General features: G+C 38.6%; 2 protein-coding genes across 2 annotated transcripts in view; one reads left to right on the top strand and one right to left on the bottom strand.

The window, feature by feature from the left end:
- Window positions 1-1749: 1749 nt before the first annotated feature.
- On the bottom strand, window positions 1750-18873 carry ubxn4 (UBX domain protein 4). The gene is made up of 12 exons (XM_061926587.1): window positions 18707-18873; window positions 18318-18420; window positions 14374-14402; window positions 13070-13188; window positions 12426-12579; window positions 12018-12111; window positions 11842-11884; window positions 10113-10237; window positions 9038-9140; window positions 7775-7906; window positions 6050-6234; window positions 1750-2535 (listed from the first exon to the last, which is right to left on the bottom strand). Exons 1-12 carry the CDS (start codon window positions 18786-18788, stop codon window positions 2400-2402), a joined length of 1305 nt encoding a protein of 434 aa, XP_061782571.1. The 5' UTR covers window positions 18789-18873; the 3' UTR covers window positions 1750-2399.
- rab3gap1 (RAB3 GTPase activating protein subunit 1) overlaps window positions 18871-20787 on the top strand; it is a 61932-nt gene continuing 60015 nt past the window's right edge. Inside the window, exons 1-2 of the mRNA XM_061926586.1 lie at window positions 18871-18976; window positions 19072-19127. Of these exons, the coding sequence (XP_061782570.1) occupies window positions 18959-18976; window positions 19072-19127 (74 nt within the window). The 5' untranslated portion in view covers window positions 18871-18958. The remainder of the gene's footprint in view (window positions 18977-19071; window positions 19128-20787) is intronic.

Below are 20787 nucleotides of genomic sequence, written 5' to 3'. Positions count from 1 at the left end.
GACACGTCACTCAGGTCCGCATGGAGCTGGAGGGGGCGTGGCTTCCAGCTCCGCCTGAATTTCGGGAGATTTTCGGGAGAAAATTTGTCCCGGGAGGTTTTCGGGAGAGGCGCTGAATTTCGGGAGTCTCCCGGAAAATCCGGGAGGGTTGGCAAGTATGGCCGGGGGCCAGGCTGTATGCGCACTAATTGACTGAAAGAGCACGCACTTGGCACGATGATGTCATGTTATCGATGGAAAAATGCATTTTTAGACAATATGATTTGCCTGAGCGGCGAGGAGACCCTGAGAGTAACAAGCGGTTGCCTTGTTGACATTCCATTAAAAACAATGAATTAGTCTTTAGTATAAGTTTGCTGGTTTCAAGAAATGTAATGCCGAGCGCAAATCATTATGTCAAGATAATGGCACTAGCATTTACTTCATTTAAGAATATTTTTCAACATATTGAGCAAAAAGGTCTCTTTTTTTTTCTACCAAGAAAAGTGCACTAATCAGTGAGAATATACTTATTTTAAGGCATACTTGCCAACCCTCCCGGATTTTCCGGGAGACTCCCGAAATTCAGCGCCTCTCCCGAAAACCTCCCGGGACAAATTTTCTCCCGAAAATCTCCCGAAATTCAGGCGGAGCTGGAAGCCACGCCCCCTCCAGCTCCATGCGGACCTGAGTGATGTCAGGTGCGCAACACCACGTAAATCGTTGGCCAACCAAAAAGTAACCCCAGTACGCTATAGCCAACATTCACCAGGAGATGGCAACAGACAAACATAGATCACTATTACATTCCTCCCTTTTTAGAAATGTATAGAAGTTACTCAAAATAAATAAATAACCCAACCAAAAAATGCAGCAGCTCAATTAAAAAACTGTACTTAAGCCACATTCTTTTCTTTTTTTTTTAGTACTGAACTCTTAACCCTCATTTGTAAAAAATAACATGCTTATTATACAAACAGTATTTGTACACCTTTAACACAGATTTTTATACTGTCTTCAGAGATTCAGTTTTTTTGGTGGTACTCGAAACCTTTCTGGGTACCTGCGAAAGGGTGTTCAGCATGACAGAGAATAGAACAAGGATGGACAATTCAACCCTTAACTCAACAATGAGTAGATGAGTGTTATGTGTGTGTATATGTGTGAATAAATGAACACTGAAATTCAAGTATTTCTTTTATATATATATATATATATTTATATATATATATATATATATATGTATATATATATATATATAATAAAATAAATATATATATAGCTAGAATTCACTGACAGTCAAGTATTTCTTATATATATATATATGAAATACTTGACTTGGTGAATTCTAGCTGTAAATATACTCCTCCCCTCTTAGCCCCGCCCCCAATCACGCCCCCGCCCCACCCCGACCACGCCCCCCCACCTCCCGAAATCGGAGGTCTCAAGGTTGGCAAGTATGTTTTAAGGTATTTTTGGGTTCACTGAAGTTAGCTAATTTTACTTGTTTTGGAAAGTCTTGACAAGCCAAATTTTCTTGTTCTATTGGCAGATAATTTTGCTAAGTTCAAATAAAATACCCCTAATTTTTGTATTTCTTTTTCTTGTTTTTGAACACTGACTTTTTGCAGTGTGTATAATGACGTTCGCTTGTAATAAAGCAAATTTTTGTTCGGCAAAGAGTCTCCGACGTCTCGTTTGATCCTGCCGCACTGCCAGAAATACACATCACAACCAAAACAGAACATAAGACAGAACAGATTTTTGGAAACAGTTTTATTTTTAGTTTTGGAAGAAGCACACATCTACAGTCAATAGAAACATACTGTAGCACTTCAAATGATTCAACTATCATTGTAAATATTTCATTAAATTGTTCATCTAATGGGAATAATTGCAATTTACAATAGAGGTTGAATAATTATGAGTGACACCTTCTTGCACTATATTAGTGACAGAATTGCAAATGTGTAAGCAAAGTCTTCTCTCTTGCATATATTATATATCTGAAAACAAATAAAAGTTAGGTTCCAAATTCATGTCATGAATTCGGAAAATTTTATGACGAACTTCAATAAACTGTTGTCAGGAAAAACTAAATACAACTCACAGATTCAACCAGTTGCAAATTGTGTCAAAACCAAAACTAGTAAAGTAATATCTGTTAAACGTCATTTACTGAGTTTGGATGCGAGCTCACCTACAGAAACATGCCTGTGAATATTCCAATATTCATTTATCGATCTAGGATTCTCAAGGCATTAAATTGATCACAACTGGACTGCTCAGATTGTCTTAGGAGGCGTGTCAGTTGGTGCTTAAAGACTAGATAGGACAGCGCTAGGCTGGATCAGAGGCTAAACTAAGGCAACCGGAGCAGTGCAGGAGGACTCACAGAAAGGGAGCTATTGATGATAAAGCTACATTTGCTGAGTTGAGTTCCCGTTCCAGGTGTTGTTGTCGTCCTCGCTATCGTCTTCAGTCTTGAGCTGGCAGATTTTCCCGTCTTTCTTGAAGTTCTTGGGACGTTTTTCTGCAGGGGTGGAAAGAGATTCCCTGACAGGACCAAGCAGAAAATGTCATACAGAATGAGTTTTTATTATTCTTTTTTTGGGGAAATCAGATTAATAAGATTTTGGAATTTGGGTTAATCATGATTAATTACATTTTGGGAAATTAGATTAATCATGATTATTCTTTTTTTATTTTTATTTATTCATTTATTTCAGGCAATGACATGAAAAAAAAAGTACAAGGTAGACAATACATAATAATATAAATTAATATAATGCAAAAGGTAATGTACAAGTATGTAAGAAGGATTATTCACAGGTGATTACTCGCTTGCATAATTAAAATTTGCTTAAAAAAACCCACACATTTTTGTAAACAAATGTAATTTTATTGTCAGAATGTCATCCAGGAATCATTTTAAACATTTTACTTAAATGCATGTCATTTATTTGCACAAAAAATGGTAACAGTTTTATTTAAAGTTATTTTAGGATGCATTATAGAGTGAAAGTTGACAGAAAGCCCACTAGTGGGGGTCTCCTCCCTCATTTTTGTACTTAAATATGCATTGATAGCGCTTTAGGTACAAGAGCTTGTACGCTCAAAATAAATTGCATGATTAATCTAATTGTGCACATGATTAATACAGTTTTTTTCTGATTAATCACATGAGTTAACTCAATTATGACAGCTTGAGTTTTTATTAATAAGTAATTATGTTCACAATTTATAATAATCATTATCTACACCAGTGGTTCTCACACTTTTTCACCAAATACCACTTCTAGAAAACACGTGGCTCTCCAAGTACCACCATAATGACCAACATAAAAAGTAGCGTAGTAGGCCTAAGTATTCATTAAAAACAAGGCAGCTGTTTTATTGAACAAGCATATTTAATATTTTGCACACAGTTTGAACAGTAACACGGTGTTTAAATATTTAAGTGATTATTTGCCATACCAATAGATGGAGTGTTTTACTTATCGATACCGTCGGGTCAACACATTGGTGTCCATTTATACATTTTATTCAATAGGTTGTAGAAAAACTGATATTAAATGTTTTGGTGATTAGAGACGTCCTAAGTTTTTACCACATACTGACGGACATGGGACATTTTAAAAATCTACATTTTAGTTAAAATTAGAGATGTCAAAATTAACGAGTTAACTCATGTGATTAATCACAAAACTATCGCATTAATCATGAACACACTTAGATTAATCATGCAATTTATTTTGCCCGTACAAGCTATTTTACTTTAACCGCTATACGGACATCAGTACAAAAATAACTAAGACTGGTGTGCTCGCTGGCAAATTTCACTTGAAAATACTGCCTGAAAGAAGTTTAGATAAAAGTTTTACCAATTTTTGTGCAAATAAATGACATGCATTCATGTAAAATGTTTGAAAATGTTCCTGGATGACATTCTGACAATAAAAGCAAATTTTTTTCATGCAAGCGGGTTGTCACCAAATTAAAAATGTGATTAATCTGATTTAAAAAAAGTAATCATTTGACAGCTCAAGTTAAAATATAATCTATAGCAGGGTCTCCAACCTTTTTTCTTTGGAGAGCTACTTTTACAAAATGAAAATGGACGTGAGCTACACAATTTTCTACTCTTTATTTTTGTAGCTTATTTCAACCCCAAACAAAATGAACACGCTTGTTTTGCCAGAACATTAACAAAATGTTGGTATCCACAACTCACATTATGTACTAAAAACAATAACAATTTTGTTCTTCTTCATCTAGAGATGTCCGATAATATCGGACTGCCAATATTATCGGCCGATAAATGCCTTAAAATCTAATATCGGAAATGATCTGTATCGGTTTCAAAAAGTAAAATGTATGACTTTTTAAAACACTGCTGTGTACACAGACGTAGGGAGAAGTACAAAGCGCCAATAAACCTTAAAGGCACTGCCTTTGCGTGCCGGCCCAATCACATACGTAATATCTACGGCTTTTCACAATGCAAGGCATACTTGGTCAACAGCCATACAGGTCACACTGAGGGTGGCCGTATAAACAACTTTAACACAGTTACAAATACGCGCCACACTGTGAACCCACACCAAACAAGAATGACAAATACATATTTCGGGAGAACATCCGCACCGTAACACAACATAAACACAACAGAACAAATACCCAGAAGCCCTTGCAGCACTAACTCTTCCGGGACGCTACAATATACACCCCCCGCTACTACACCCTATTCCCCCCACGTCAACTACACCCCGCCCACCTCAACCTCCTCATGCTCTCTCAGGGAGAGCATGTCCCAAATTCCAAGCTGCTGTTTTGAGGCATGTTAAAAAAAAAAAAATGCACTTTGTGACTTCAATAATAAATATGGCAGCGCCATGTTGGCATTTTTTTCCATAACTTGAGTTGATTTATTTTTGAAAACCTTGTTACATTGTTTAATGCAGTGGTTCTCAAATGGGGGTACGCGTACCCCTGGGGGTACTTGAAGGTATGCCAAGGGGTACGTGAGATTTTTTTTAAATATTCTAAAAATAGCAACAATTCAAAAATCCTTTATAAATATATTTATTGAATAATACCTCAACAAAATAAATGTTTAGAATTAAGTTCATGAATCCAGATGGATCTCTATTACAATCCCCAAAGAGGGCACTTTAAGTTGATGATTACTTCTTTGTGTAGAAATCTTTATTTATAATTGAATCACTTGTTTATTTTTCAACAAGTTTTTAGTTTTTTTTTAAATCTTTTTTTCCAAATAGTTCAAGAAAGACCACTACAAATGAGCAATATTTTGCACTGTTATACAATTTAATAAATCAGAAACTGATGACATAGTGCTGTATTTTACTTCTTTATCTCTTTTTTTCAACCAAAAATGCTTTGCTCTGATTAGGGGGTACTTGAATTAAAAAAATGTTGCTCTGATTAGGGGGTACATCACTGAAAAAAGATTGAGAAACACTGGTTTAATGCATCCAGCGGGCATCACAACAAAATTAGGCATAATAATGTGTTAATTCCACGACTGTATATATCGGTATCGGTTGATATCAGAATCGGTAATTAAGAGTTGGACAATATCGGATATCGGCAAAAAAGCCATTATTGGACATCTCTATCTGCATCTTGTTTATCGGTATACATTTTTTCTAGATCAATGTATTAGAGCTACTTTGACAAAATAAAGGATTGTGGGTTTTATTGATATGATTGTCAACATTTAATTTGTACTTTCATATGTACCGTATTTTTCAGACTATAAGTCGCAGTTTTTTTTTTTAGTTTGGCCGGGCTCCAGTGCGATTTATATATGTTTTTTTCTTTTTTTATTATGCATTTTCGGCAGGTGCGACTTATACTCCGGTGCGACTTATACTCCGAAAAATACGGTAGTAGCCCTCCACTCATCATTGTCTTTGTGCAATTATGTGGTAATATGTCATTAAAGAGAGGATTATTGTCTAAATTGAACAGTCGTGCAAATACTGAGAGTTTAATAAGCAAATATTGTTAGACCCCTGATCTACATATAGAGACTGTCACTCACCGTTTGGATTTATCAGGGCGACTTGCAGAGTTGGTGTAAGAGCTTGTGGATGTTTCCTGCGGTTCGGTCGCAAACATCATGGAGCTCAGGAGTCGCCACACACTGAGGATAGGGGAGAAGAGCGTGCTCAGAATCGCCCAGACACCACCAGCTGATGATGAAACCACCGCAGAAGCCCTGCCACACTGTTATGGAAAAAACACACAAAAATTATTATATACCGGTAAATATATAGGTCCTTGTAAATCATTATGCTTTATTTCAGGGGTGTCAAACACGTTTTCATTGAGGGCCGCTTGTTACAGTGAATGTATATGAATAATAATACACAATGTCAAACTTTTTATTTAACTTAGATTTTTTTTATTTATTATTTTCATTCATATAATAATATTTTGTATTACATTTATATTTCGACCAAATTAAATTTTATCATCAGAATGTCACACAGGAACATGTTAAATGTTTTACTTGAATGCATGGAATGTGTTTGCTCAAAACTGTTTTATCTACACTGTTAAAAAGTCAGTAGATTTTAGAGTAAAATATCAGCAGCTCAGTTGCCAGAATTTTACTATAAAAATACAGGTGGTACCGTTTTTTCAGTTATGCACTGTAAAAACACAACCTTTTAATTTTATTCAATTATTCAATTTACTGCAATTAGGTGTAAAAGCCACCGTAAAGGAGCATGTGTGCTCAAAAATTAATTGTGTGTTTTTACATTATTATTGACATAATATTTTGGGAATAATCGCATGAGTTAATGTATTAACTTCAACAGCCCAAATATTAATGTATAATCGCTTCATGATATGATTACATAATTGCTTATGCATTTCATTATTACATTATTTTTTACATACGAACTTGACAGATATTTAAGAATGTATATTTATTTCAACAAAATATATAAAATGTTAATATTTTAAATCAGATAATATTGAAGTTTAAAAGACAAAAATTGCATGCAGTACATGCAATTATTTTGGCAAAATAGAAAAAACGACAACATTAAGCAAGAGAGATGATGACTTTATGTCCAGTCTTTTGCAGAGCACCTACAACAATGTGGCGGGGCAGATCTGGACCCCGGATCTTGAGTTTGACACCTTTGTTTTATTAAGGATGTTGTGTCATTACGTATATGCATTGTTGCATTTGAACAACTGTATTGTTGATAATAGAGGTAAATTATTGGTATTGTTCATTATCAATAGCGCTATTTCTATTGGTATTTGAATTGCTCCATTTGTAGTGTAATAATGCTCATTGTCATTTCTGTATTATTTTTTATTTTTGCTAACTGCTTATTTGCTATCACTTTTACCATCATATTTGTACATGTCGTATTTGCCGATGTTGCTCTATTGTTGTTGTTGTGTTTGCTGTTGTTGTTTTGGTCTCTCTGTCTAATCCCCCTCTTGTCTCCACAATTTCCCCCTCTGTCTTCTTTTTTTACTCTTTCTATCCCCTCCTGCTCCGGCCCGGCTGCACCAAATGATAATATAAATACATTTAATAAAGTCAAATACAAATAAGGCAACAAGAGAAGTATCCTACACTTCTCTTTTGTAAAGTAAATCTGAACAGTCGATATGGGCATCTACATAAACTACCGTATATGATTTGCCTGAGAAGCTGGACAGGACAAAAATAAATAAATAAATAAATAAATGATGTTGTGTCCATTAAAATGATTTAGAACAGATGTAAGTCACTCACAGGCACAAGTACAATTGTAGAACTTGGAGCGAGATCGAGTTCCAGAAACGTCTTATGGAGATCTTCACTGGTGAACTCCCGTCGAGGGAACATGGTAGCCATGGAGAAGCTACCAAAGCGATTTCCAACCTCCTGACAAACAATGCATAAAAAAGACATTATTATTACTACATTGCGATTTTAGCTACTTTTTTGTTTTTATTTTTTCCAGTTAACACATTTTTAACTCTATGCTTTTTGGGCCCTATTGTTCCATTTGCGCCCAAGTGTTTTTTTAGGCACTGAAAATTGTGGAACATGGGAGTTTTACTAACAAATGTGAATGTTACTGATATCCATGAAATAGATAACACTTTAAATGTGAAAAGGCCGTATCAATCAGGCAGTGCTTGTCATGTGAAAGTGTGTTGTCATGATGATGTAGTGCAGGCCTGGGGAATAATTTTGCATTGGGGGGCCAAATTTAGAGAAAAAAATGTGTCTGGGGGCCGGTATATATATTTTTAGGAACACTAATACAAAACCTCACAATAATGTCTACAGGCTAAAAACGTTATGACAGACCGCCTTAAAAAACAGAATAGAATTTTACATTTTTCTACTCAATGAGACACCCGGAATGTACATGAAAAGAAAGAATGTGGGATTTACAATATTAACTATGAACGATAAAACACTGAATATTGACAACATATGAACACCCCCCCCTCTCGATTGACATATTTTACAATTAAGCGAAACGCAACAAACAAAGCGAAATATGAACGCGAAGGGTAAAAAAACAAAACACCTACTATCTGATATATCACTAAGCTTTCGAACTTTGTTGTAAAAATCTCCTTCCACGTCTGTCCCTGACACCCGCATTTCAGGCTGACACCCACCCACACTGCTTGGTGTCGTGTCTGAGTTGCTGTGCCTTAGAAAGAACAATCTGGAACATCAGATTGGTGTGGTTTGGTGCACATAAAGGCAGCGAGTTATGCCATCTGACTTGTTTACTGTTCTTAGCATTGGTTACGTCCTACCTATTATAGTTGTCGATAAACCTTCTACAATATTTGTACGGTTCTGGTGGTGTTCTATGGCCGAGGAAGACCCTCAACCCGATCTTCTATAACACACACCCTTCCTAACCCATAATAGAATTCAGGCCCTGACTTTGAGATTCAGGTGGTTCTGAAGGATCAAACGGAATTAGGATGGTCTGAGGTCAAACCTTGGAGAGGTTGAGGGCCATTGCCGTATTTTCCTTGAACTGACCTGAACAGCAAACTGATGAGCTTCCTGCAGTTTGTTCTGTGAGGGGAACTTGTTGGTGATGGATGATCCGTCTGGGAGGCGAAACTGGAGCCTTGTAATGGTGCTAAAGATACAGAAACACAAGTATTACTGAATAGGAACAGTCATCAAATAGATACGGTATTTATCTGGAAGTACATACACTATAACCTCAGAGCTGTAATAATGATACCAAATGTGTAACCTTCATGTTGTTGGCAACCAGGTGGGGTCTAACTGTTGACATTTTGGAGGTTGGAAAATAACCAATTCATTAACAAATTGTCTTTAATGTAGGTCAATGTACTGTGTGTTGTCATTGATAAATTAACCATCTAATAATACATTTCATTTAATATTAATTACATAGTAGAATAGGGCCGAGAGCCATTCAAAAAGTGCGGGCCGAAAATTGTTACCAGACTAGGGATGTGTATCTTTAGGATTTTATTGATACCGATATCAATATTCCTTATCAATAACAATATTCATCGGTACTCTTATATAATCTCTTACAATATATAGATTTTTGTTAACCTTTAAGGCCCCAAGTTTAGGTCTATCTGTCAATACAAAATAAAAAAAAATAAAAAGTTATTATGCCCTTTTTACTTTCAACACTTACGTCTCTAGGTCAACTTCAGATCTATCCGTCGGTTATAAATTGTTCTTTTATTTTTAATGTTTTTTTTGTAACTGCAGCTATGAATAGATCAATAATTTATAACATTGATTTTCATTCATTATTGTTTTTTGAGCAATGACAGTTTTAAAGAAAAAAAAGCCTGCTTGGCATTAGAGTCAACATTGCAACTTTTTATCGTAACATTTCACCTGTTTTCTTTTTTTATTCCACTTTTTATGTTTTTTTATTAGTATTTGTAGGATATGCCGTGGCCTGTTAGAAAATTAGCTGTGGACGGCAAATGGCCCCCCGAGTCGCACTTTGGACACATTTGGTCCAATACATAAAGTAAAGTTGAACAACAATTTAAAAAAATGGATAAGGGCTTCTAAGTCATCGCTGGTTTTAATCTTCGAGAGCTGGCAGGTTTACCTCCTTTGTCTCAAAAGCGCCTCCTTCCTTGCTTCCTCCTCCTCTGCCTGTTCCTTCTGTAGTGCTACTTTCTTAGCTTTTTCTTCCAGGAATTTGGCATATCGTGCGGCTCTTTCCCCTCGGTACTGCAAAACACAAACGACAAAGATGTTACTTGGGTGACAACAACTGAAGGCTCCCAAGAAAATAATAGATATTTTTTCCCCAGAGCCCCAAACCCTTGGCAGCACAAATATATATTATGATAGTTGTTGAATAAATAGAGGTACATCAAGAAATCGCTTCCCATCTGTATCGCAATTCTTATTCACCCCGATTCTAAATCAATTCATAATTTCAAATAATCTATTAAAAAAAAAAGGAAATATATATTTTTTTAAGAATAAACTTTTAAGAATATGTTTTATGCCATCATAATGCATCCGAAATGAGTTTTCCTATCCTATAACCTGTTTTGAAAAAGTTTCATTATAGTTAATATACCAAATAATACATGACAAAAATCGGTTTCAATTAAGAATCGGGTTGAACCGAGAATCGATTCTGAATGACATCGTCACCCCAAGAACCAGAATCAGATCGAATAGGTGCCCAAATATTCACACCCGTAGTAAATAATAATATACATTTTTGGTTTGTCAACACTGTCAGAGAGGTATTAATTAACAAGTTATGTTATTGCGATTTAGTTTATATTTTTCCATCTCATGTTAATAAAAGAGGCAAACAAAATGAACATTTCGACAGCTTTGAGTATGATGCAGTAATTACACTTACAATAGTACAATGTTTTTAAATTCTATTCAAAAAACACTTCCAGCTCTCAAAAACACTCCTCTAGTTTCTACAAATCACCAATACTCCTATGTTTTTTCAAAAAGGGTTGGGGTCAGACAGCCTGATAAATGACTGACATAAAATGGTGACATTTGCAATAGAATGAGTAGGAGGAAGCAACATAGATTAGATTAGACCAAACGTTATTAATCCCTTCGGGGTGTGCACTCAAGAAAATTACAGCTAGACTCTATGCAATATACAGGACAGTCATGGCACCACAGTACACAGATTAAACAAAGTATAATACAATATAATAAAGTAAGAATTAAAAAAAAATCTACAAAATTATTTGAAAATACAATAAAAAATAAAGCAAAAACAAGGTGATTGTCTAGTAGTGTAACAAATACACTACAACATTAATATACTGTATAACTATGCTTTAATTTCCGGCATGTTTACGCCTGTATTTGTTTTATTAATTTACCTTTCTTGGTTTTTATACATTATTTTCATCCAGCGGTCATCCAGACACTAAAGGTTTTTGGTGCGAATCCAGCTTCCACCATTCTAGCCACTGCCATTTTGTCCACATTGCTTTGGTCGGAGAGGCGGCCGTCATAACATTGATTCTTATTTTTTAGGCACGCTTCAAAAACCCAACTATCTTTACTAATTTTTTTATATTGTGGTATCGTACATTTTTTGTGTTGTGTATTACTTTAATTGGAAAGTGTCTATATAAAATAGAACTGTTATAACTTATTGCTCGATAAGTCCTCCCAAGATTTGCACCACCTGTAGGGCCGTGGAAAATGCCATATGGTGAAAACGTGCGCCAAAATGATAGGGTTGATGGTTCCATAGAAAGCAAATTAAAAAAATATATATTATTATATCCACATTTTTTAAATTCCGGTGTGCACCAACAGTTAATTTGTAACCTTACCTCATCTTCTAATGCAGTTTGTCTGTCCTCTGCTTTGTTTAATCTAGCAAGAAAAACAAAATCATTGATCTTGACACAAATGTATAGGTCATCCATGCCATTATGTGTATAAAAGGGGTTAAGAAAATATCAACTAAAATGTTGCGTATTTCACCGGTTTGCATGTGTGCTGTTACCTTTGCACTTTTGCATCCAGCTTTGTTTCTTTCGGACCACTTAAACTTGTGTCTCGACATTCGATTTCTGCAGTTGACTGGCTGCAGGCAGCAGCTAGGATTTTAAAGCACAGAGAAACACAAATAGGGAAAACTGTTGGTAAGCAGGGTGAGTGCACTTAATTCATTTCAATAAAGTGCTTTTGAAGTGTTTACTAATTCCAACATGAACATATTTTTAAATCAAAGGAGTCTTTTGCCTTTATGTCCGCCATTCTGTCAAGTTCTTGTACTTTTGTTTAAATAAAGACATCTGTCTAGTTGTTGTTCAATGTTTATTAACCAATGGGAAGTATTTTATTCCTTTTAATCAAAGCATGTTTACAATATATCTGCAGAGAGGTTTACATTTGGACTAGTGAGACTTACCCCCAGCTGCCTGTCCAGGCTCTAAGCCTTCCACTGCTTCTTCTGTTGATTTGAGGGGCACGGATGGGACTGAGGGTGGAGCCAGGGCAGGTTGTGTTGCGCTGATCATCGTAGGAGCAGTTGTTTCTTGTTTTCCAATTTGTTCCGCATGCAGCTAAAGAAGCAGACAACGATTTAGTTCAGTTTGGGTTACAACTGTGACTATCTGGATCACTGTCCTCTTTATTTTCCACTGTAATATTTTTGGCTTTCAGTGAGAAGCATCAGCCCGCGAGAGGGCTTTTTTCTAAAAGTTTGAATCTTGCGAGTCTCGTCACAACCCTAGTACATACATACATAGATAGTCACAATTTGACAATACAATCCATTATAGCAGCGTTTTTTAAACTTTTTTCACCAAGTACCACCTCAAAAAACACTTTCATATAACAAGTATATTTAATATTTTTGGCCACTGTAACAGTATACACAGTTTAAAAAGTAACACTGTGTTTGAATATAAGAACATAAAACACTGTACTTTAATCAAGTGATTATTTGGCATCCCACCAGATGGAACCTAGTTTAAGAATCACTGCATTATGGAGTATGGGGAAGATGGTGAAATATCAAAACATGATGCAATGCAACATCTGGATTCCTACCTGCTTCACACTGTCGATTCTATTCCCAAGTTCTGTGGCAGACACGCTGCCAGCGATGACCTCCAAAGGGATACCGTTCTCGCCAATAAAAAAACTGGAGGGAATGCACACCACTGGATCTACGTCCAAATGCTGTTAAGAATAATCTCCCACCAAATGAAATTTTACACAGCTAAACATCATCAAGACAAATGTTATTATTGCTCTTACTAGGAACTTGGCAATGGACATAAAACAATACTACTACTAGTAGAGATCGACCGATATGTTTTTTTTCAGGCTGATACCGATTATTAGTAGTCAATATCGATATGTGGAGCCAATATTCATTTGCAGTAAAAGTTATTTAAACATGAAAAGTATACATCAGGAAACAGCTGGACAGGGCTTTAAATGGTTGTTTTTAACATTACTTTTTAAGAAACGTTAGACCAATCAAACATGTTTTATGCGGCACAAATGTTGTGGTGAATTTAGCGCCAAAAATCTTTATTACGCATGTCTAAGAAGAGCATTAACATTTGCATTTTAAAATACAGAAAACCTTCTGAGAAAATTGGTAAAAAATAGGGAATTTCTCGACATCACATTACCGCACAATCTACTCAATTTTATAGCAGTTTATGGATTTAATACACCATAAGGTTTTCTTGTGAGGAGCCCTGAAATATTGCTAACATTTAAAATTTAAAAAATTCTGGGCTGCTTCACATAGCTTATAGTTGAGATATTTTTCAAGCTAGCGGACATCATTTCTTCCTGAATGGTACAGAATTTATGAGAATGTGTAAACTTCTGCCTGTTCATTACTTACATAATAAGTATCAAGATATTTACACAAACATTTTGATTTTTGGCAGAGATGCAGTAGCGAAAAACAAACAAAACGGAACTGGGAAGACGCAGTGAAAGAAGGACAAAAACTGGATTTCTCTGCAAAAAAATGGGAGTTTTGGCAGGGAAGCAAGAGACGTACTGTATAAGCAACCCACACTGCTGAACAGTGGTTATTACTATTTACTTCACCAATTATTTGTTGCATACTAAATACTGGTATCATATATGTATATATTGTATCTACAAATATAGTTATATTGTAGTTGGAAAAAATCTAAATATATAGGCTGTAACCGTCAAAATCATGGTAAATATTGGCGCCGATAACCGGTCGATCTCTACTACAAATATAAATTATACCATATATAATATAACACAGTGCATCTGTTAATGTAAGAACATCCTTGTGTTGAGTTGTACAGAACATTTAAAAACAGGCATAGGAAAGAACATTGATAAAAAGATACAGATCTGGGAGAACTGCGCACAAATATCACTGTGGAATAAAAAACAAGGCAGAAATGTCAAACTCCATTGATACACGTATAATTGTAACAGTAAATACATTCCAATCAAGAAAAGGGAGCAGTAATGCAAAATGTACTACAGGGTTTCTGCAGGTATCAGTAAATCGAATTTAATACAACTTAAAACAAATTTAAGCATTTGACAATAAGAATTTTGAATAGTTGAAAAGTTCACATTAACTGTGGCCTAAATAAGCATTGATGTAATTATAACATAATAATAATGCAAGTAGCCCTTTCAAATGCAATATCCAATTTTTTCATAACTGTAATATTTTGTACTATTGTAATTGGAAGATGAATAACTTGGACTCTCACTAATACCCTCAATAATGTCTCAATTGGAAATACTGGGTCGGGGAGTTTGTTTGATTATTGGGTTTTTTGCATATTGCAATTGTATGACATTTTTAATGCCTTTTGGACATCATATTTAATGCTTTTTAAAGCCATTCAATTAATTTTTGCAAAATCCATTTAATGACTTGTAATGCTTTTTAATGACCCGTGAAAACCCTGTACTAAGGTTACATTAGGGCTTGGCTGTTAATTAGAAAAATTATCCAAACGAACATTTAAAGCTTGGAAATTTGCTCGAGAGTACAAAGCGATAGAAACCTGGTGTCTCAATTCTTCTGAAATGCTTGCATGTATGGAAAGATACACAATGAATAATCTTTGAAGGGGTAGGGCTGCACGATTAATCGTCAACAAGGTTTTATTTATTGTGATTATGTAACCGCAAGAGGCTTTTTTTCCTCCACTGTCACCAGCATCTGAGTGACAGACATGTTTGCCAATCAGAATTATTGAGCCTTGCGTTTATTCCTCTCTCGTTTCAATAAGGGAGACAGACACATCGCTCTCAGCACCTTACCGCGTTTATGTAGCAGTAGAATTAACCAAACAGAGTGAGCCCTCTTTAGTCGTTCACAATCTTTGTCTCGGCGGGCAGAAAGTGACTCAGCGAAATCGCACACACAGGAAGCACGAACAGAGAACCGCGCGGCTTGCCAGTGAAAAGTTCCGCAAAGTAACAAAAATTAGGAGGAAGAAAATATGATTATAAAGTTGTGGGAATAGGGCAGCAGGGGTTAGTGCATGTGCCTCACAATATAAAGGTTCTGGGTGCGATCCTGGGCTCAGGATCTTTCTGTGTGGAGTTTGCATGTTCTCCCCGTGACTACGTGGGTTCCCTCCGGGTACTCCGGCTTCCTCCCACCTCCAAAGACATGCACCTGGGGATAGGTTGATTGGCGACACTGAATTGGCCCTCGTGTGTGAATGTGGGTGTGAATGTTGTCTGTCTATCTGTGTTGGCCCTGCGATGAGGTGGCGACTTGTCCAGGGTGTACCCCGCCTACCGCCCAAATGCAGCTGAGATAGGCTCCAGCTGGGTACTCCGAAGAAACGTTTATCATTTTCATGATTTGAACGATTCGTACAGCCGTAAGCAACCCAAGCACAGGGCATCTTTTCTTCGCGAAAGGCTAAATGGCGCCTAGTACCCACTGAGAACAGAGCTAGCTTGACCACCACGTATATTTAATGGGCAGGATGTGAGCCGGACGTGATGTCAGTAAAATCCAGGCAATAATCGAACACCATGAGGTTGTGCCTGGGAAAGGATGGTTCCACCGTATTGTTGTGAGAAAAACAACTGTTGAGATGCAAAAGAACACACCTATTGTCAATGCCAATGACCGAAGTGGAATTTCTTCTAAGACAAACCAAACAGTACAGTTGCGATCGATTGAATGCCCTGAGAATACAATGAACTAGTGCAGTAGTCTGCAACCCGCGGCTCCGGAGCCGCATGCGGCTCTTTGACCACTCTGATGCGGCTCGGCAGCTTACTTGCCGACCCCCCGATTTTCCCGGGAGACTTCCGGATTTCAGTGCCTCTCACAGAAATCTCCCGGGGCAAATATTCTCCAATTTTCACCCTAACAACAATAATAATAAGGGCGTGCCGTGATGGCACAGCATTTAACGCCCTCTACAACCTGTACAAACAGCGTGCCAGCCTTGCCACATGTTGTATGCAGCTACTGTGAACCCACACCAAACAAAAATGACAAACACATTTCGGGAGAACATCTGCACCGTAACACAACATAAACACAACAGAACAAATACCCAGAATCCCATGCAGCCCTAACTCTTCCGGGCTACATTATACACCCCCGCTACTACCAAACCCCGCCCGCCCCAACACTGCTTCCCCACACATCAAACCCCCCCCCCCTCCGTGCGTCGGTTGAGGTGGGCGGGGTTTGGTGGTAGCGGGGGTGTATAATGTGGCCCGGAAGAGTTAGGGCTGCATGGGATTCTGGGTATTTGTTCTGTTGTGTTTATGTTGTGTTACGGTGCAGATGTTCTCCCGAAATGTGTTTGTCATTCTTGTTTGGTGTGGGTTCACAGTGTGGCATATATTAGTAAGAGTGTTAGGAGGCAGAGGGGTTAGTGCGTCTGCCTCACAATACGAAGGTCCTGAGTAGTCGTGAGTTCAATCCCGGCCTCGGGATCTTAATGTGTGGAGTTTGCATGTTCTGCCCGTGACTGCGTGGGTTCCCTCCGGGTACTCCGGCTTCCTCCCACCTCCAAAGACATGCACCTGGGGATAGGTTGATTGGCAACACTAAACTGGCCCTAGTGTGTGAATGTGAGTGTGAATGTTGTCTGTCTATCTGTGTTGGCCCTGCGATGAGGTGGTGACTTGTCCAGGGTGTACACATCAAAAACCAGTGTGTAAAGGATATCACCACATGGGCTCAGGAACACTTCAGAAAACCACTGTCAGTAACTACAGTTCGTCGCTACATCTGTAAGTGCAAGTTAAAACTTTACAATGCAAAGCGAAAGCCATTTATCAACAACACCCAGAAACGCCGCCGGTTTCGCTGGGCCTGAGCTCATCTAAGATGGACTAAGCCGTAAATATTTACGTTGCGAAATAAGTTATTTACAGAGAAAGGTTATGTAACTTGTTTACAAACAATGCCTGTAAAACGGCTGATCAAACAAAACAGAAGTCATCGTCACGGACCCACTAGCTGCGGAAGCTGGCTCTCCAATCCGCTAAACCGATTCAATAACTCCACGGTGACATCTTGGTGAATTTACTGAGGAATGTGTCAAACTGGGCCCTGCGATGAGGTGGCAACTTGTCCAGGGTGCACCCTGCCTTCCGCCCGATTGTAGCTGAGATAGGCTCCAGCGCCCCCCGCAACCCCGAAGGGAATAAGCGGTAGAAAATGGATGGATGTTAAAGTAGTTTTATACGGCCACCGTCAGTGTAACCTGTGTGGCTGTTGACCAAGTATGCCTTGCTGTCACTTACGTGTGCAAGCAGAAGCCTCACACAACATGTGGCTGGGCCGGCACGCTGTTTGTACAGGTTGTAGAGGGAGTTAAATGCTCTGCCATCACGGCATGCCCTTATTATTGTTGTTTGGGTGAAAATCAGCAGATTTTCGATAGAATAGTTGCCCTGAAATTCGGGAGTCTCCCGGAAGAATTGGGAGGATTGGCAAGTATGACGCTGTCAAGTGGCATTCATATAAAACTCGCGGGCCGCACTAACATTCAATTTTCTTATTAAGGTGCGGACCGCGTGTCTGAGACCCCTAGTTTATACATAGCACAAAGCAAAAATGCAGTGTTATTTCATTTTAAATTTCAAAAGAGTTTTGTGGCTCCTATTGTTTTCTTTAATTTGTGAAACTGGTCAAAATGGCTCTTTGAGTGGTAAAGGTTGACGACCCCTGAACTAGTGGAACGAGAACACCCATAGACAACAATTGGGAATGCACCCTAAGCTTTATATCGGCTTTCAAATCGACATTCCCGGATGAGAGAACCCTTCGTGTGATATCAGTTACCTCTTGGCATCGACTTTAACGGCCACACAGCCGTTGTGAGCAGTCTCTGAGACATTGGCGTCCTCCCAGCTTGACAGCAGGTTCGCGGATTGTTCATCTTCCCCTACAAGCACATAACATAATACAGTGTACAGCAGTTAGTCATGTTAAATGACGACGTAAGTTTATCTCGGGAGACACATCTAAGAATCGCAGCCAATGGCGTCCTTATTGTCTTCGATGCAAATACGATACATAAAACTTGTCTTTGTTGATATGATTGCTGACATGTTACGCCAAATGCGTATCGTTCATTTGCCTCAGGTGACTGTTTGCCGATTATCCACGAGCGTAGGTCTTAAATAAAGCTGGTTATGACAGCCATATCGGGGAAATATGAAAGGACATACCAACAATGACGACGACAAAGATGAAACTCCGCTGTTTAGCCAAATGTATGGCATCGGGAATGGTGCCATTAAACCAAAACATTATTCCAGAGTCTTCGAGCTTGTGCGTTGGTGATGCCACTGCGCCTGCGCACGCATTTTCTTCTTCGCTTGCTGTCTCTTCTTCTTCGGCATTTTTGTGTACTACTACTTTTATTTGCGCAGCAGAAGAAGACGAACGCGGAAGAAGAAGACGACAACAACAACAACGGTATGGCTGCTACGTCTGAGGTGAGTTTCTACATAACGTAAACAATTAAATGAGAATAATATAGAACTAAATGTTCTTGTCTCTTAACAACTCCGTGTTTGTGTGTCTCTTTCAGTCCGAATCCGAGGTGTTCGAGATTACCGATTTTACCACCGCGTCAGAGTGGGAAAGGTACTCCAATATTAATCTAAACCCATTTTGTTTACGATTTACTTTAAGAACTATATGCAATATTTTCTTGGCATTATAACGATGTATAAAGACGAAAAAAATATTTAAAACTTCGCTTCAATGAAAGCATGAGTCCTGTCAGACGTTTCATCAATCAATCATCCATCCATCCATCTTCTTCCGCTTATCCGAGGTCGGGTCGCGGGGGCAGCAGCTTAAGCAGGGAAGCCCAGACTTCTCTCTCCCCAGCCACTTCGTCCAGCTCCTCCCGGGGGATCCCGAGGCGTTCCCAGGCCAGCCGGGCAAGATAGTCTTCCCAGCGTGTCCTGGGTCTTCCCCGTGGCCTCCTACCGGTCGGACGTGCCCGAAACACCTTCCTAGGGAGGCGTTCGGGTGGCATCCTGACCAGATGCCCGAACCACCTCATCTGGCTCCTCTCGATGTGGAGGAGCAGCGGCTTTACTTTGAGCTCCCCCCGAATGACAGAGCTTCTCACCCTATCTCTAAGGGAGAGCCCCGCCACTCGGCGGAGGAAACTCATTTCGGCCGCTTGTACCCGTGATCTTGTCCTTTCGGTCATGACCCAAAGCTCATGACCGTAGGTGAGGATGGGAACGTAGATCGACCGGTAAATCGAGAGCTTTGCCTTCCGGCTCAGCTCTTTCTTCACCACAACGGATCGATACAGCGTCCGCATTACTGAAGACGCCGCACCGATCCGCCTGTCGATCTCACGATCCACTCTTCCCCCACTCGTGAACAAGACTCCGAGGTATTTGAACTCCTCCACTTGGGGCAAGATCTCCTCCCCAACCCGGAGATGGCACTCCACCCTTTTCCGGGAGAGAACCATGGACTCGGACTTGGAGGTGCTGATTCCCATCCCAGTCGCTTCACACTCGGCTGCGAACCGATCCAGTGAGAGCTGAAGATCAATCAATCAATCAATGTTTATTTATATAGCCCTAAATCACAAGTGTCTCAAAGGGCTGCACAAGCCACAACGACATCTGCAGTACAGAGCCCACATAAGGGCAAGGAAAAACTCACAACCCAGTGGGACGTCGATGTGAATGACTATGAGAAACCTTAAAGAGGACTGCATATGTTGGTAACTACTTCCTTAACGTAAATGACCGCCATAACCACAACACCAGGGGGAGCTCCACTAACCACGTTAAACCCAGATTCCGATCTAACAAAGGTCTTAACTCATTCTCTTTCTACGCCACATCAATAAGGAATTGCGCTCCCAACAGGTGTAAAAGAAAGGGCATCTCTATCCTCCTTCAAAACCGCACTAAAAGAACACCTCTAGGCAACTTCAACCCTAAACTAACACCCTCCCCGGATTGTTAATAATCAAATTGAAATAATCAAATGTAGATACTTTTTCTTATGCTTTCTGATCTCGCTCTCTCTCTCTCTATGTCCACTACTTGCTGTGCATATCCTACCAAGTCAGACCTACACTGTTCCAATGTCCATTTCTCTGATGATACCCCAGATTGTAAATAATGTAAATAATTCAATGTATATACTCTGATGATGATTATCTTGTGTGTACTGTGCTATGATGATAGTATATATCTGATAGTATATATCTGTATCATGAATCAATTTAAGTGGACCCCGACTTAATCAAGTTGAAAAACTTATT

The sequence above is a fragment of the Nerophis lumbriciformis genome, linkage group LG31 (genome assembly GCF_033978685.3).
Source record: "Nerophis lumbriciformis linkage group LG31, RoL_Nlum_v2.1, whole genome shotgun sequence".
In the NCBI taxonomy this organism is placed as follows: Eukaryota; Metazoa; Chordata; class Actinopteri; order Syngnathiformes; family Syngnathidae; genus Nerophis; species Nerophis lumbriciformis.
Note: the sequence above shows the minus strand (reverse complement) of the source record. Positions and strands in the feature narration are given on the sequence as shown.

Excerpts from the sequence above, each read along its gene's own strand:
- ubxn4 (XM_061926587.1), bottom strand. The coding sequence starts at position 18,788 with ATGTTTTGGTTTAATGGCACCATTCCCGATGCCATACATTTGGCTAAA. Across the intron at positions 10,238-11,841 it reads AAACTGCATTAGAAGATGAG|TACCGAGGGGAAAGAGCCGC; the intron begins GTAAGGTTACAA and ends TGTGTTTTGCAG. Across the intron at positions 7,907-9,037 it reads CTCATCAGTTTGCTGTTCAG|GAGGTTGGAAATCGCTTTGG; the intron begins GTCAGTTCAAGG and ends ATTGTTTGTCAG.